This window comes from Branchiostoma belcheri, unplaced genomic scaffold, assembly GCF_001625305.1.
Source record: "Branchiostoma belcheri isolate BF01 breed outbred unplaced genomic scaffold, Haploidv18h27 scaffold65, whole genome shotgun sequence".
NCBI lineage: Eukaryota > Metazoa > Chordata > Leptocardii > Amphioxiformes > Branchiostomatidae > Branchiostoma > Branchiostoma belcheri.
Window position 1 is genome coordinate 688,819 of NW_017804298.1, and position 17,579 is coordinate 706,397.

The 17,579-nt window shown below is 43.2% G+C and overlaps 1 protein-coding gene across 1 annotated transcript in view; it reads left to right on the forward strand.

Annotated features, from left to right (window-relative positions):
- The window catches only part of LOC109483571, a 74,683-nt gene that overhangs the window by 12,575 nt on the left and 44,529 nt on the right, over window positions 1–17,579 (forward strand). The window contains exons 2-17 of the mRNA XM_019786607.1: window positions 10,170–10,263; window positions 10,655–10,694; window positions 11,036–11,168; window positions 11,532–11,586; window positions 11,727–11,833; window positions 12,053–12,138; window positions 12,328–12,395; window positions 12,745–12,872; window positions 13,179–13,263; window positions 13,600–13,883; window positions 14,473–14,527; window positions 14,750–14,884; window positions 15,210–15,421; window positions 15,800–15,930; window positions 16,414–16,613; window positions 17,210–17,355. Of these exons, the coding sequence (XP_019642166.1) occupies window positions 10,170–10,263; window positions 10,655–10,694; window positions 11,036–11,168; window positions 11,532–11,586; window positions 11,727–11,833; window positions 12,053–12,138; window positions 12,328–12,395; window positions 12,745–12,872; window positions 13,179–13,263; window positions 13,600–13,883; window positions 14,473–14,527; window positions 14,750–14,884; window positions 15,210–15,421; window positions 15,800–15,930; window positions 16,414–16,613; window positions 17,210–17,355 (1,959 nt within the window). The remainder of the gene's footprint in view (window positions 1–10,169; window positions 10,264–10,654; window positions 10,695–11,035; window positions 11,169–11,531; window positions 11,587–11,726; window positions 11,834–12,052; window positions 12,139–12,327; window positions 12,396–12,744; window positions 12,873–13,178; window positions 13,264–13,599; window positions 13,884–14,472; window positions 14,528–14,749; window positions 14,885–15,209; window positions 15,422–15,799; window positions 15,931–16,413; window positions 16,614–17,209; window positions 17,356–17,579) is intronic.

Sequence of the window (17,579 nt, forward strand, 5' to 3'; positions counted from 1 at the left end):
TCATGAACAAAAGAATGCTTTTTCAACTTACCACAACGCCAAGTGTATTGTCAGCAAGACTATGGTCAGGCAGTACAGCGGCACGGGCCGGGTGGTTTTCACGAGCCCCATGTCTTTCTGTGTGTACGAAAACAGCCACAAAAAGTGTAGGCTTTCGCGAAGCGCCTCCACATTGCAGACACGTTTTAAGCTTTGTTCTACTAAAGCGATGTAACCTCTATCAACAATGTAGAAGCTGTGACTATATATTATAAGGGCCTTTTCGCATTCGTCGTACAATAGTTTTACGAATGTCGTGAACGCGTCGCACAACATCAGTGAGTTGTGGGACGGAAAAGGTTTCAGTCAATCCGTGTGGACGAAATGTTCTGTTTCCGTCTCACCGAAAAAGCTCACACAAAAGCAATTATACGACTATGATTTACCATGTAACATTTAACTTCTTCAAAAGTATGTAGCATCTTCTATGTAAGATTGTCATGAGAAGACTCAGAGTGAGCTCGACGCAGTAATTAAGTGAGTGAGTGATACTTACAGGTTTTTCCGCCAATTATAAGGACCATACTAGGCTTGCCAGCCAAAGAGCCGCTCTGCAGCCCGTACAACTGATCGTACCTAATTTCTTTAATTTTATTTTCAACTTAGGGGGGTAAAAATGTAACTGCATCTTGCAACTTTTGTTGCTCACACAATGAATACGAACACACGTGGGAGGCTGTGGGACTAAAAAGGTCAATGTACACGGAAAGTTGCTAAGGGTCGTAACCTAACCCCCCCCTTAGCAACTTTCCTTGTGCAGTGACCTTTCGCCACCCCTGAAACCATTCTGTCTGAATGCCTTTTTATATTTGCCGTCTTGAGACTCTATGGATCCCCAAATACAAAATTAGATGTAAAAGACAAACCAATCGCGCTCTTTCTTTTCGTTTTTTATTTGTATTCTAACATGTTAATCATAAGACGTAGTGACACTCAAGTTTTTTCAACTTATATTAATGCCACCACCAACACTGGGGACAATACAATACTCATTTTCCCCTGAGGGAAGTTAGGAAAGCCTTGTAAAGTGCCTTTCCCAAGGGCACAAGATCTGTGGCATGTCAGGACTCGAACCCGAGACATCTTAGTTACGAGTGGAGCACTCACGCTACTAAGATCAATCAATTGCCTGTTGTATACTAGTATTCAGACCAGGATACACAAAAAGTGCTGTCTGGTGCAAAGAAGACACAGGCCATACCATTCAGAGGGTCAAAGAAAAGGTTGGGCTTTCACTGTAGGAACTGACTAATAAAGAAATGGAAAAGATTTACGGCAAGAACACCTGATGGAAAAGGCATCACAATTTGACCAAGTGGCCAAGAAAAGTTCCACAAGCCTCGTCCCTCCCCACGAGAGGAAAGTGGTGCAGTCCAGTTATGACGCCTCAGACCCACTCTGGAAAGGTCTAGATCGACGCGCGGTTGAATTACATGTGACGTTCGCGCTTTTAAGGACATCTCATGTGACAACCTGGAAGGAAACACCTTTGTCTACCTGTCACGTACACTTCAAAGCACAAATGTCGGCGGTACGCCCGGGCCCGCTGTGGCCGTGGCTGCTCACCACCGTCCTCTGTACCGCGTCGGCTGCAAGTCTGGTGAACTACAAGCCGGGATCTCGGTATGACTACGACTACAGGGCCTCAACAGTCGTGCACCACGTCAGCCAGGTGGCCACAAAGGCACAGGTGAGGGCACAGCACCCACTGAAACCACCGCATTGTCTCTTTCGAAAGATCCATTTACCGTTCTAGAGACACAGTAAGCGGCGTGGCAGATTGTATGATCAGGGCAAAACGCTTGTAAATGACGGTAAAAAGCTGCGGTTGTGAAGTCCCCGTTTTGATGAATTGCTGAACGGCAGCGTACCATGCGTTGTTGTTGCTGCAAGACCTCCTATTTAGTTGGCTCGAGATAGTGGTTGTTTTTGATGGGCGCCATTTCCTGGTTGGGTTTGGGTTAACTCACTGAGAAATCTTGGGCTGTTACGAGGTTCGATTCGCATTTCCCTTCTTCTGACTTGACACTCCAGTCCATGTATGAAGGACCATATATTCTTGATATATGGTCCTTCCTTAAAAGAAACGTCAATCCTTAAAAGAAACACACCATAACTGTCACAAAGACCAATGGTACTAACCGGTGTGTAATGGCAAAGATCCAACTAACCAACGTACATAGCTGGACAAAGGTGTGATAATGTATGCACTAGAAACATACAAACATAACCCACGGCCAATGCACTTCAACTTGACCTCTAACAACTTGAACGCGTTGAAGCAAGGATACCCAAACACGCCGTTGGAGGCCCTAACGTTACACTATTATTAGTACAAAAAACACCGAGATAGTGTGGTACAATGTACGCACACACAAACATACGAACAAAACTCACAGCCAGTGCATTCATACGTGGCCTCCAGATACTTGGCCGTGCCGCGGCATGGATCTCCCCCGAACACGCCGTTGGAGGCATGCACGCTACAGGTACGGCGTCCCTGGCAGTGGTTTCTTACAGCAGACAGGCTGGAACCGCTCCTACAGTTCGTGGTGAACACATGTTTAAGCCAGCCTGTGCAGCCATGGAGGCTCGTACGGCCGTACAGGGCAGACTTTACCTGGATGTTAAGACCATGTTGGCAGGTCAGAGACAGCGTCTCGCCTTCACAGACGCGCCGTGATTCTTGTGGTGTACCTACAAGGAAAAAGAAAATGGAATTGAGGGACCCGCGGTGGTCTTTTGGTCACTATGTAAGTGTAACTGTTGATGTATCAGGGAATGTAGGAAAGGGAGGGAAAGGAAAATGAAGTGCAAAAAGGAAAGGGGAGAACGATAGAAAAAAAGAGAGAAAAAGAGAAAAAAGACGACAGAAAGACGAAGAAAGAGAGAGTAAAATCTTGAAATTCTTGAAGCATGAAGACAGAAAGACAAAATATCTTGTGCGAATTGAACGATGATATAAGTTACATAATTCTTTTAAATGGCGAGGGCGACTGAAATACATGTAGATATGTGTTAAAACCGTACAATTGTGAACTTTTGTCGATAAGTAAGGAAAATGTCAGCCAGCATTCAGATGCTAAAATAACATGGCAAGTATTTCGTCACAGACTTACCCCACATATTTTCCGGTAGGCTCCACGATTGTCCCAGTGTCAACAGGACCACAAGCGCAAGGCAAACTGTAGACATCATGGCACACCTTTTCCGTTCCCGCAGAGTAGAACGCCGTGAGGGCTCGCGAGGCAGCAAATATCTTTGAAAAAGTATTAAAAACCAACGACTTGCTCGATGACAATGCAAAATCGTTCTCAATGACATCAGATATTGCGCTGAAACACAATACTTGATACTTTAAAAGTTACGAATAAAAGAAAATACAACTGAAAGCCGCCCCGTTCCGGCGCCGCCGCGAACGTGACTTGAAGACAGCACACCAGGTGAAGATGCTCTCTTTCACTGAAAAACCACAAGACGTCCGGGATCAAACAACCAAGGGAACGGTTTCTGACGAAAGGGCAGAAATTAAGGTTTACTTATTACCATGGCAACAGAGGACGGACAAAGTTGCTGGTAAGAAACCCTGGCCCACATTTAAGCCCATCTTTAGTTCAAACGTCTTTAATACTTTACATGAACTACTATGAGACTAAGGGACTAGGATATGGTTTCCTGTGGATATAATGGGAACTGTTCAAAGGCAAATTCGTGTTCAAGGTTTTTCCCCGCGCGAGGCAAGTGGTCTAGCCCTGATAGGACACCTCAGATCCACCCAGGAAGGAAACACCTGAGGCTACTAAAGGTGTTTACTACTAGTACCTGTCAGGTTCACTTCAAAGCACAAATGTCGGCGGTACGCCCGGGCCCGCTGTGGCCGTGGCTGCTCACCACCCTCCTCTGTACCGCGTCGGCTGCAAGTCTGGTGAACTACAAGCCGGGATCTCGGTATGACTCGACTACAAGGCCTCAACAGTCGTGCAGCACGTCAGCCAGGTGGCCACAAAGGCACAGGTGAGCCGTAAGGGCAAAACACGCTCTTTTAAAGATCTCTTTGCCGTACTTGAGTAAGCTGCGCGGCGTATTGTGTGATTTGCAGACTAAGGTTACGGACTGGAGGTGTGTGATGGCTTAGGTGCAACTGACCAACGTACAGAGATGATGTGGTACAATGTATGCACTATAAACATTCAAACAACACTCACGGCCAATGCATCTGAACTTGATCTCCAAATACTTGAAAGTTCCGCGGCAAGGATCCCCGAACACGCTGTTGGAGGCCCTTACGCTACAACTGGGACGTCCCTGGCAGTATTTTCTCACTGTGGACAGGCTTGAGGAGCTCCTACAGTTTGTGTTTCGTATGCGCCGGTCTTGGCAAGGACTGCGCCTCTTACGGCCGTATAAGGCGTCATTTACTTGGAGCTTAAAACGCGGTCTGCATGTAAGATACAACGTCTTGTGTTCACAAACGAGCTGTGTCTTTTCTGGCGTCCCTAAAAATAGAAAATTTGATGGTCATGATGTGGTCCTACAATGTAAATATATTTGAAAAGATATTAAAAAAAAAGAGAGAAAAAAACGAAGTGCGAAAGTGAGAAAAAAAAACGAACTAGAAAGAAAGCTTGGAATAGGGAGTAATTAACCAATGCTTGCAGATAAAGAAAAATAGGAAAGAAAAGCGTGTGCGTACTGAATCTTGATGGAGATATGATTACGGATTTCTAAAATTGGCTACGGCGATTGGCTACTGACATACATACAAGATACGTGTTCTACTGTTGAAAACGGCAAATACCGATAGATAGCGTTAGCGTTTAAATGCTGAAATAGCATGGCAGGTATTTCGTTACAGACTTACCCCACATATGATCCGGTAGGCTCCATGATTGTCCCAGTGTCACCAGCATGAGAAGCGCAAGGGAAACAGTAGCCATCTTGGTACACCTTTTTCGTTTTCGCGGAGTAGAACGCGACGGCTTGCGGGGTAGTAAAGGTCTTTGAAAAAGTCTCAAAAATCAACCGTTTGCATGATGACAATGAAAACCGTTCCTAAGAACACATGGAATGCAATTTAAGTTGTAGATACAACCAAAAATCAGTCCTGTGCCGACGCCGCGAACGCGACACGATATTTTGAAGCCAGTCTAGCAGAGAAAATTTCTTCCACTTTGAAGTCACAAGCCGCCTGGGCTCAGCTGCAGGTAACTGTAGTAACGTTTTAACTTGAAAGGGCAAACATTTAGATCTGCTTAATACCATGACAACATTGACGGGGCAAAGTTGCTAGTAAGAAGGCCTGGTGTAAACGTAAGCCATGTATAGTTCAAATGTAAGCCCTACTGTCTAGTACTTGAACTACAATGAGACTAAGTGACTAGGATAAGATTACATTGGGATGTAGTGGAAAAGAGTATAAAGGCAAAGTTCGTATTTGCTCCTCCATTATAAGACTAAGCGTGCATTATCTGTGTCTTTTTGTAAGCTTTTCCATTCTAACAACTTCTATGCTTCTATAATGGCACTCTTGTAGAAGTAACACGCACGCACACATACGCACGCACACACACACGCACACACACACACATACACACGCACACGCACACATACACACACACACACACACACACACTCACACACACACACACACACACACACACACACACACACACACACACACACACACACACACAAAAGCAAAGGGAAAAAGAGAGGAGCCCATTGTATCCAGATCCTCAACTTTCTAGTTCTATGCCTGAGTGGGTTAGGGATAGGATCAGGCACGGTTCTGGATGGTCTCCGCGTATCCAAGAACGTAGGTTTGTTCCAGGCACGGTTCTGGATACTATTCAGAATCGTGGTTCTGGAAAAAAACACAATTCTTGCTACAACGGGGATCTTGAATAAGAAGTCCACCTGTACCAGTAAGTTACCTGTGCAGGTGTGTTTTCCGGACTTGAAGTACAGGGAATTGTAACAGCTGCAGGTGTAGCTGCCTACAGTGTTAGTACAGATGTGGTCACACCCGCCATTGTTGGACAAGCACTCGTTGGCATCTACATACAAAACAATGAAAAAGTTAATAATCCGATGTAGAAAATGTATTCAACGTATTACTACCAAATTAAAGTAGTGTACTGCAACTCCTGTGAGATGATGGGTCCTAGTATTACACTAATATACATTTGTATACATACATAGTTACACATACAGTTAATAGTCTATACATACATATCAGCCTGGAGAAAAATAATGAGCTATATGCTTACATGTACATGTATAGCTTAGTGTGAGAAAAAATTTTTACCAAATCACACCATCTATTGTGGTTAGAATTGAGTGCAAAGTATCGCTGCGTTTAAACCTTACCGTTACACACCCTCCAGTGTGCCCCGCTCCCCGGCGTTCCTACGCTCGCCTTGCCGCACGCGTAACCAGCTGAACAGGGCCATTTGTTGCACGCGTGTCTGAACAGGTATTCTCTCTGGTACGGGAGGAAATACACTGTTTTTAGCTATTGGTGAGAAGCATCCTTATGTTGTGTGTGTGTGTGTGTGTGTGTGTGTGTGTGTGTGTGTGTGTGTGTGTGTGTGTGTGTGTGTGTGTGCGTGTGTGTGTGTGTGTGTATGTGTGTGCGCGCGCGCGCGTGTGTGAGGAGGGCTTGGGAGTACTATATCGACCAAGTAGTACTTCGAGACTATTTCAAATGCCTATAGACTCTATAGACTCAATAGTGACTGGTCGAAAACTCTAGGTGAGAACAATCTTTTGTCTAAACATGTAGCCACCAAATACAGGCGAACTTTCATCAAAGTAAATCGCTGCCTTTTATGTCAAAATGAGTCAGAAATAGCGCACATTTAGCTACAGAGTTTTGAAAGCCTTAGCTTACCGAGCGTTCGTGGCTTAAAACCTCCTCCACTTCCTCAAAGCTACAACCTTCGCCGTAACACTCCTCGTAAAGCGACCTTTTACGTCTCGATCGTTTCTCAAGGAAATTGTTTGCTTCCTTCTCGGTCCGGAAGAGTGATGACGCGCCATTGACACCAGCCTGGGCGTCTGCGCCTGAACTGTGGAAGAGTATATCAGAAAAATTGACACAGAGTGTTTGGCAGCAATCTTAAGATTCTTTTCTCTAGGAAAAAACGGATTAATAAGTTTTGAGATAACATCTTGAAGCACCATGAAATGCTCCAGAAATTTGTTGAAAATTCGTATTTTTAGCGAAGATAACACCAGGATGTAGCATCCGTTGTAGACTTAATTTGAACACTACCAAGACATCATGTTGAACAGAACCTTTGTTATTAACACTTAAGCCAACACCACTGGCATGATATTGCATTTTGTGTCACTTTCAAAACACATTTAGTACCCTAGATTTTGTACCCTAGACATTGTACGTATAAAGATCCCTAACTGAAATAAACAAAAGAATGTTGTTTGAACTTACCACAAAGTCGAGTAAATTGTCAGAAAGAATATGTTCAGGCAGCACAGCGGCAAGGGCCGGGTGGTTCGTAAGAGCTCCATGTCTTTCTGTGTATACGGAAACAAAATGTTGTTTTTGTCTGTATCGGTATAGCTGGTAAAACTGCCCTTCGGAGGCATGCGTCGCGGCGACAGCTAGCTATATTACACCGAACGTTGTCCTTAGCTAGTACTGCAGTTCCTTTCATGTATTTTGTGCTGACCTTTGAAACATTTTACAGACATTTGAAACTTATCCATCCATAACCCGGTCGCCTGTAAGAAAAAGCCTGCTAATCATATACCACAGGGCATAGTTTCTAACAAACCCGTCATGATGCGTGGTTGTGAAATTTCGGCTTGGTACAGAAAGCAGAAGTGGATCATGCGAATTCTCTTGTACATCCGCGTTGGCGTACGGATACTATAACAATACACCATGTACTGTTATTCCGGCTTGCCACACACCTGGGATCACATAATATAACCTTTCTATATGTCAGTGATAACCGATATATTGTAAATAGAAAAGCAAGATTGTGGGTGGTTCACCAAATTTAGCCATACGACTAAAGTTGCTGGTGTGGTATGCTGTATGGTTCCGCTTTCCACCTCCATATTTTGCACCCTTTTACGCCTTGTTATTCTCCAGTAACCAATCAATCAATCTATCAATATAAAATGATATAAAAGCTGTGTCTAAGGACTTTGTGAAATTCTTCGTACGACAATTTTACAAGATGAGGGCATTGTTGGAACCGTCGTGCAGTGACAGAAAAGCCTCAGATCGATCCTTATCTTGTTGACGATCGGTTCGGTGTCAGCCTCGCTGAAAAGCTTGACACAAAAACAACTGCACGACAGGTGACACTGCGATTTAACACCTCCTTCCAATTTACACTATCTAGCCTCTATGTAAGTGGTACTTACATGTTTTTCTGGTAAATATAAGGAGAACCAACCGTAGGTTTCCGTGCGGAACCGACTGCCAGCGCTCTTTAACTGATCGCTTATCGCACCTTTGACTTCGTTTTCAACGCAGGGGATTAATATGAGCACTGAGGTGGAAAGTGGTATCAGTGGTGTCTTATCACCATAGCTACCTTCCGTGTTCGTATCCCTGTCTCGTCAACCGAAGCAAAGATGTGCATATGATACCCCGTGGAAACAATAAAGGTTCAAAGCCTTTTCTAGACAGGAATGAAGTTAAGCTCCTTTCCGCATCAACTGACGCATGGGGCGGCGCCTGTTTCAGTTGTCTGAAGGGCTGAAAGGCTAGACACAAAAACAACTGCACGACAGATTAGACTGAGATTTAACATGTACCCCATTCCAAGTTATGCTACCTAGCCTCTATGTACGTGCTATATGTTACCCTGGGCCACATAGATGAAACAGTGGCCCAGGGCAACAGTGCAATCACTACAGCAGGGGGCAAGTCCAATGGTAGTGGTGTATGTTCAACTCCCATACTCTTTCCCAAATGCTGAGTACCATTTTTTCAACAAGTCTTTGGTATGAGTCGGCTGGGGATCGAACTCACGACATACCGAATGCGTTGCGAGCATTATACCCACTTGGCCATTGCACCGGTTGTCCGGAATAGCAAATAAAACAATACAAATGCCAACAGAATCACAACAATTCAAGTGCCAACAGTTGAACACAGTAATCATCATCATCGGTCGTCATCTTCGCAGGCGACTGCAAATTTCCTTTACTTCTGTATCTGTATATATTCTGTATATGTATCTAATATATAGCCGGTATAACCGTCCTTCGGCGTAACACACTTCCCCTTGTTGCTAGCAATGCAGGAGATCTGTTTCATCGAGAGTTTCACCGTGGATCAAATATGAATCACCATTTCCGTGATAGAGGCTGAAGTGAAAACTTCTCATAGTACTGATAAGAAAGGTTGCGGATCAAGAACCAATGATGCAATGTCAACACTTCAACCAAGAAGGTGATAGGTCTGCCACTCTGCGGAGTGGCTGTCAACACAGGTCTGCCTAATATCTCCGTGCTTTATCAGAGTATGAGTTACCTTCTGTAGTAAACATAGACTTGGCAGAGGTCCATTATTTCACTATCAACCGGTGGTTGTTTGAACCCGCTGATAAAGTTCAGTTTTCCCGTGATTGTTGACTCTGTCTGGCAGGTTGCCCAACAGTTCATTAGCGCGTCATTTTCCGCCCAAGCAACCTTCCGTGTTCGTACAAAGGTCCTGTCATTCAGAGCAAGAACGTACGTGACTAGTGCGAGAACAGTGTGATTAGGACAAAGGTTGTTTTTGCCAGGAGGGTTTCAAAGCAAAGTGTCAATAGAAAACATAGTAATAGTATATATAGGAAGAGGTTAATTGCATTGCAATGTCCCAATCACTGATATTTATGTATTATACCTACCGATTTCAAGATAATTAGCACTTTTTGTGAATAGTTTCATCAGGTTGGTAAGAAACTTAGTAAAGAGACTCTTGTTACACAACCAAGTCTTTTATTCCGCCGACGTTTCGGTGACCGTCTGTCACCTTCCTCAGGGCAATTCTGACTGGTTCATATTGCACTGCAGCACAGGTGTCGCTGCATCTATAGCATACATATTGAGACTGTGGTTCAGTCATTAGGATATTTCAACCTTCTCAATCCTTTCTCCAGTTCAGCGTCATTCCCGTACGCAATGATGAAGAAAATAACACCATCTGCGATCTAGTGGTGAACAACGTCGCTCAAGAGATAACACAAAGAGATGGTAAGGAAACTCCAACGGCTATTTCTGAACAGTACTACGGTTAGATCGTGCTTTTTGTTCGTTTTATTAGGATTTTCATTAGTGTTACATAAATCAATTGCACACTAGTACTATTCTTTCCAAAGGTGATGATGTAACTCACCGTGTGGGTAATACCAGATGTTTGAACATACGGTGGTGATATGATGTTCTAACATATCTGACTTGACATAAAACAAACAGTAGTATTATATGGTTTGATTTTCTGAGAGTGTGTTTTAGCTTTGCAAATATCCTGCACGTCTTGAGTGACACTGTAGCATTTGTACTTCGGCGCACTGACAGGGTGTTTTAGCTTTGTCACTGTTTTGCATGTTTTAAGTGACACCTTAACATTTGTACTCCTGTGCAGGAAACCAAGCTGTATTTGATGACCTGGACTACTCCAAAAGGTACTGTTGCTCTCCTAACTATCTCGCTGTCGTCTGTAGTTTGCCTGGCTATAGGAGTACCAACTGTAGCAATGCTAGTTACCTTTTTTGCCAAATGTTGATGTTACAATTGTACCGTTTGTTATTAATAGAGCAATGAGTATAATCATTCAAATACAGAATCTAAAACACTTTTTTGTATTCCTCACATGTGCATGGATATGTAACTGTTCTGGATAGTCATAGATAGTAGACGTAGGCATTTATGACAATGAACAGTCATAGATATACTATATACTACCATTTCTTTTCAGGTCCCTGTCGGGTTTGTTTGTTTGTTTATTTTTTCTGTCCTCTATCAGGTTCCTGTTCACTGTGACGAAGAACGGCGAGGTTGTGCGCGTGTACCATCCACACGATGAGCATCATCACGTGTTGGGCACCAAGAAGGTCCTGGTGGGCGTTCTGTCCGCACGCCTGCACACTACACCTCAGGTTAGCGTCATTGTATGCTCATTGTATCTGAATGCATCACACTGAACTAAAAATATTGAATCTTATGTAATAGGCTTGCAAAACCCTACACCATATCTCAAACTACGATGGCAAATTTTAAAACTAACATGGTTACCTCCAGTAACTACAGTAACAATGTTTCTGGAAATCTAGAGGATGGCTATTCAGCACCAATGATTGCTGCCCGTTCTGGCAAGGATGGTATATTTAGGAGAATCTGGTACAAGAAGAGTAGGTAGTGTTTTGTGATGATGAAGCCTATCAGTGCTATTGATGGTCAAATAAATAGTTAGTATAAATTGATTTTGTTAAATGTTAACCAAAATGTTTTGTATGTTTTAGACCATGACTCACGGCAAACCCTGGTCCTACAGCGTGAAAGAAACTGGACATGAAGGTATGAAACTTGTCAAAGATATCAGACATCTCGCTTTTGTATTATTTGTATTTTGTATTTTGTATTATTTGGAACTACATGTATCAATTACATCTGAAATTGAAAAGCTCAGTTCATAAATTTATCCTCTTGGCTTTCAGGTGAAGATGACCTTTCCTACGTAGGCAAGGTCACTCCGGAGGGCATCATGTTCACCAGGACACGACACGGTCACGTGGTGCGCAACGCTAAGGCCAAGCACGAGAAGGTGGGAGAAACATGGTCTTAAAAAGGTTTTAAAACAGCAAGGGAAGGGCGGAAAATATACTACAAAATATTTTGGGGTAGAACGCTTGAAATAGACACTGGTTCGATGCCTATATGTCGTCTATAATTAAGATTAACACTGTCAAATAGTTTTGTTAACAATGTCTCAGTTATGGAGTTGTTATTGTCATTATAACAATTTTTATTTCATAAATTGCAGCAAATTCTTTACCACCATGCATATGAAGTTCCTCAGACGGTCCAGCTGACGGAAATGTTTACTTCACCCCAACACAACACCCCAGGGTAACATTTTTTTTATTTTATTTATCATAATTGTACAATTACCTAGCACAAATGCAAAATCAGGCTTATCACGAAACAAGTACTTTACTGATTATGTTTGAAGCATATAGAGTACTAGTACTAATCGTGTAAAAGGTACGATGTTAAGAATGTAGCCAATGCTGTTAAACAATTTGTTGTACATTTTAGATACAATCCCAACGCTGGTATACCAGGAGATCCGGCGAAGCTGCAAGCGCTTCAGGACGAAGACTACGGTACGTACAAGTTTAGTGACTTTTCCATCACTGTTAAATCCTAATGATCCTTTCTACGTATCAAAGCGATACAGGCATTTAATATCAAACTGTGTCCTACCTTATGATTTTCTATTCCAACGACACACTCAAGTTTTTTAAACCTATTTTATGCCGCCACCAACACAGAGGAAAATACATTGAATGCAATACTCATTTTCACCTAAGCGAAGTGAGGAAAGCCGTGTAAGGTGCCTTTTCGCAAGGACACAAGATCGGTGGCATGGCAGGGTTTGAACCCGGGATCTCTTGGTTTTGAGATGAGCACTCTACCGTTTCGCTACATGATCCTACCTTATGTGTTACACAGATATGCCACCGATGACAGCTGAATCTGACGGGCACCTGAAGCTCCTACAGGTCATACCAGCCAACAGCCGGGACGCATACGAAGGAATTCCTACAAGTTTCAAACATGGGTCCCTTGTGATAGATGAGGTAGGTTTTTAATTCTTCTCCTCTTTAAAAATTGTATTTTAGTCATGTTTTTTTTTTATTCCGAAACATGTAATCACAAGACGTGGTGACGACACACTCAAGTTTTTTTCAACTTATATTAATGCCGACACCAATGTCATGTTTACGTCAATGCTTTGCTAGGATGTACTTTGCTGGCTAATACAATAGCACACATCGATATATGGCCGTTCTTGTTATTGATCAAAGTATTTATGAGCGGTTATAGCTGAAATACTTGGACTGTATGATATAGTCCTGTTGCATCTTCTTTACGTTGTTTTTCAGCCACCAGTACGTATCATAGCGCTGGATGACCAAGAAGACGCCATCGTTGGTAACCTGACTTGTATGAGAACTGTCAGGCCAAAAGGTTAGCCCTCTACTCAAATATCATATTGACTTTTCCGTAACGGTTAAGTTTCAACACAAGGAATTGGACTTACTCACATTTTCATCATGATTTCTACCAATTTTTCATTGTATACTGTCAATGAACCTAATGACCATCATTTGACATCACAGCATTTACGACCAAAAACAGTTAACTTTTGATCCCTAACAAACAATGGTTCTCACCTAGAGCCTTTGAAAAGACACTTTGGTCTTCCTCAGTAGACTGAGACAGAATTTTAACTTTAAACATGTAACTACCAGCACAGATGAACTTTCATCATAGGCCAATAACTGTATTTTCAAACTGCTACAGAATCGCAGGAAAGGATCACATGTTTCCGCCACATCGTGGACGCCCTGCTTCACCTCTCGCCGGAGAACCTCACAAGAGTGGCCGACACCTACATAGCGATCAACGCGACATCTGATGACGACATAGAGAACCGTGACGCCATCGCTGACGCACTGGGTGCCATGGCAACCAACGACTCCCTGACCCTGCTGACCAGACTGGTCCTGACGCCGCGGCAGAAGGACGCTAATCTGACCCTGAGGGCGCTTTTCCACTTCTTCGCGCTGGAACGTCCGCCACCGCAGGTATTCATTCATTACTGGTACAATATTTGTCTACGTAATAAGTAGAAGGCATAGACTGTTGTGATCGTCAAAAGTTGATATTTTTTCACTTAGTGGTCGCCATGTAACACGGCCGTTAGACCACTTCAAGGTGAACGGTGCGACCACCTGAATGGTATGACCACTCACCTGGATTACGGGTTACCGAGTAGAACTGTAACAGCAACTCTTCTCCCTGAGTCTGAAACATCATGATTGAGACCAGCCCAATTTCTCATGAGTAGTTAGGACTAACTGACGCAATGGGAGAAGCAGGGCTAGGGTTATGAGGCTGGTCGGGAATCCATATATCCACTGGCTCATTCTTAACACTTATATAAGAATGTATTTGTAGAGGATGTGAGTCTATAATGTAATAACTGTGCTCTGGCAAGCGTAACAGGAACTTGTGGAGACACTGTACGGTGTCACCCCGTGGATATACGGAACTGAAGGTAGTGGGCAACAGTTCTCATACAACAAACTAGTCCATTCTATTTTATCAACTCTCATTGGTTTGAATAATGTTGGCAAAATCCTACTGGAACGTTATTGATGAATCTGTTTACAGATCAGCATCGAGACTGTGGAGAACATGTGCTTCAAGTGGAGAATGGAATTTGACGGTAAGTCACCTCCTGAGTTTCTAGACCTATTCAAAATCAAAATAAGCAATAATTATTACAGTAAGTACTGAAATGCCAAAGGGTTGAAGAGAGAGCTGTAGTACTTTCCATTTTACAATAGGTCAAACGTTATGGTAGTTTCCATTTGCTAGTGTAGTATTCATAGTATACTATACCGGGAGTTAAAACGTTCAAATATCTCGTCTGTTTTGTTTCCGCCAGACGAGGAGGAGGGGCTACACGTGTGGACCAGGGCACACCTGCTACTCGGGACTCTGGCGGGAAACATCCACGCCACCGACCCCGCACGGGCAGACAAGATCATAGACCGGCTACATGGGATGGTGGAGATTCACGGTGAGCAAACTCATCTTCTCTCTCTTAATTTAGATGTGCGTGCGTGTGCCTGTTTGGAGATCACGTATGGTTACAACATAGATCAAGATATATTCTGTAACTTGAAGTGGCAAAATCTTAAGATTACCCCACTAAATCTCATGGCAACTGCAAAGATTTGTAGGAAAGAGAGAGGATGGCACTTAGAAAGATATAGTGGTTCCTAAAACACTAACTACCGTTTGCCTGGATGCCTAATCTTCGAGAGCCTTTGAGACTAGGACTATACAAGCTTTAAGATATCCTGGCAATGATCTGCAATAAACCAGTAAGTCGTTTTCTAAAGATCCCTGGAAGCACCGGCAACTGAGATCCACCCTGACAGAAGATGAGTACAACAGTCACCTACACGAGAAGGCGACCTACCTGGGCGCCCTGGGAAACGCTGGGATGGACAGGTCCTATGACCTCCTCCTGTCCTACATGAACACTACTGAAGCACCCTCCGAGCTGAAGAGAACCAGCCTGACCGCACTGAAAAGCTATGACCATGAGAAGGTACGCAAGACTCATCTTTGTTTGTTTTATTAACGTGCATCGCTGTCCCCTATATGCAAAAATGGTTTATCTTGCTCAAATCTCCTCCTTATACATATGAGTTATGTTTGAATCTGTTTGCATTGTTACTTTGTGTACTTAAATCACAGGCCCGCAAGACAGCTATAGTTGGTAGTATCTGCCTAAAATTGACAACATAATACATAGAAATGTGTGCAAAAACGATTTAAACACAAGATCATCACTAGCGTCTAAGATTAAAGAAGCTGTCCGTATTGCTTTGTGACCTTCTAATATGTTCCTTTATTGTCAAGCTAAAAATGGGTTCAGCAAAAGTAGCCTCTGTCAAATCAAATTGTAAAATCCTGTTTTAATCAGGCAGCAGAGGAGATCCTCCGTGTAGCAATAGAAGACCCTGACAGCAACGTGCGGTACGCAGCAGCTCTGGACTACCTGGGCCACCCACAGGCCTCCAAACTGTGGGAGGTTCAGCAACAAATCAACAACAGGTAAGGATTGCTGGAGATCGAATCTAGCTCCAGTTGAAGACAAACGTATAAAACACGTTTTATAAACATATTGTTTTTGCTTAAATTCCTCTTCTCCAAACGCAAAAGGTCAATGACCTGAACCAGCCGGCTGTGACTATGGTAGCTGGTGTTGGGATACATATATAATGCTGCAATTTTATAGCAGGAGGGATTTAGACATCTGTCACCGTATATATGAATGTGTTGGAGTAAGAATTAATAGATGAGACCATATGCGAAGGTAAACATTATGCATTTGCTTTGCAAATGTTACCTTTCTAGTGTTAACTTTGTAATTTGTTTTGCAAATGCTTTGCAAATGTTACCTTTCTAGTGTTAACTTTGTAATTTGTTGCATCAAAAGTATATAATCAATCAATCTCGTCAATTTTCAATGACAATTATGTTTGTCATTTTTTACATGTTTTAACAGTGATGCTTTTGATTATTGACCGTACCTAGTTACACGAACCAGACGGCCATAGCAGAAGGACGGGAAAAGAGGGGTCTGGCTGGTGTTAGAAACGTGCTGGAAAAGTTGTTTAAAGGTTTCGACTTCAAACTGGAGACGCCGAGTTACGACTGGCACAAGCGGATCGGTTCCAGCCAGATCGGCGCATCTATGGGAATCGTCATTCGGAACATGATGGAACTGATTCTGAGTGAGTGCAAGTCTCATCATCGATGATTTTTCAATCAATCAATCAATCAATCAATCAATCAATCAATCAATCAATCGATCAATCCATTCATAGCTCGCACTGTTGGGTGTCAATTTCAGCTGCATTATTCAGCAGTACGGATCGGTAGTGATGAATTTCCCCCTGGCCTTTCTGGGCTATTATGGCACTCTCTGAACATCCCCATTTTGACTTTCAGGCTTAAAACGTAAATATGCTGGTCTGCACTTCAAACTTGTTTTGCAAAGTTTCCTCCTTATTCCTCATTATATGGAGCTAGTTATCAAATATGCACACAGTTACTGCCTTTGGCAAAGGCTTTGGCATTTTGTGCTTAATAACATAAGCAAAGAGCAATACTGTAATCTAGTACATGAACACGCCACACAGCCTCATTTGCCTCCCTCCAGGGAAAGCATACTAGGCAAGGAGGCCAGAGTTCTGAGCGTGTGCGTTGTAGGTACTATCAGAAGACTCCTCTCCGTCAAAACAAAACGCCGGCCTCTCCCGTAACGCCTGTAAAGGAGGCTAATTGTAGATAGACTAATGGAGAACTTTGACTTTTTAACCCTTAACAGAACCGTTGAAGGGCAAGTTCGAGGTTGACGTTCTGGACCAGGCGTACGCGAAGATACACGTGGGGCTAATCGGCATCGACTGGACATTCCTGGACGCGAGGGTCTGTTTCAAAGGAAAGGCGGGATACGAAGTCAACATTTTCCAGGTATGTTTAAAGTTAAAACCTTTGGTCCAACACAAAACGTTCTCTCGCCTAGAGCTTTCGACCAGTCACTCTGTAGTTCACGTATCAGTGAGACTTGTCACGTGGCTTCTTTGACGTAACACTGAGTCAAAGGTACCTGGTAGACACTGTCGGCCCCCGTCGCGGTTGAGGTATGGGGTTTCCAGGTATGACAGCTTTTCTTTTGCGCGAAAATTGTACTATGG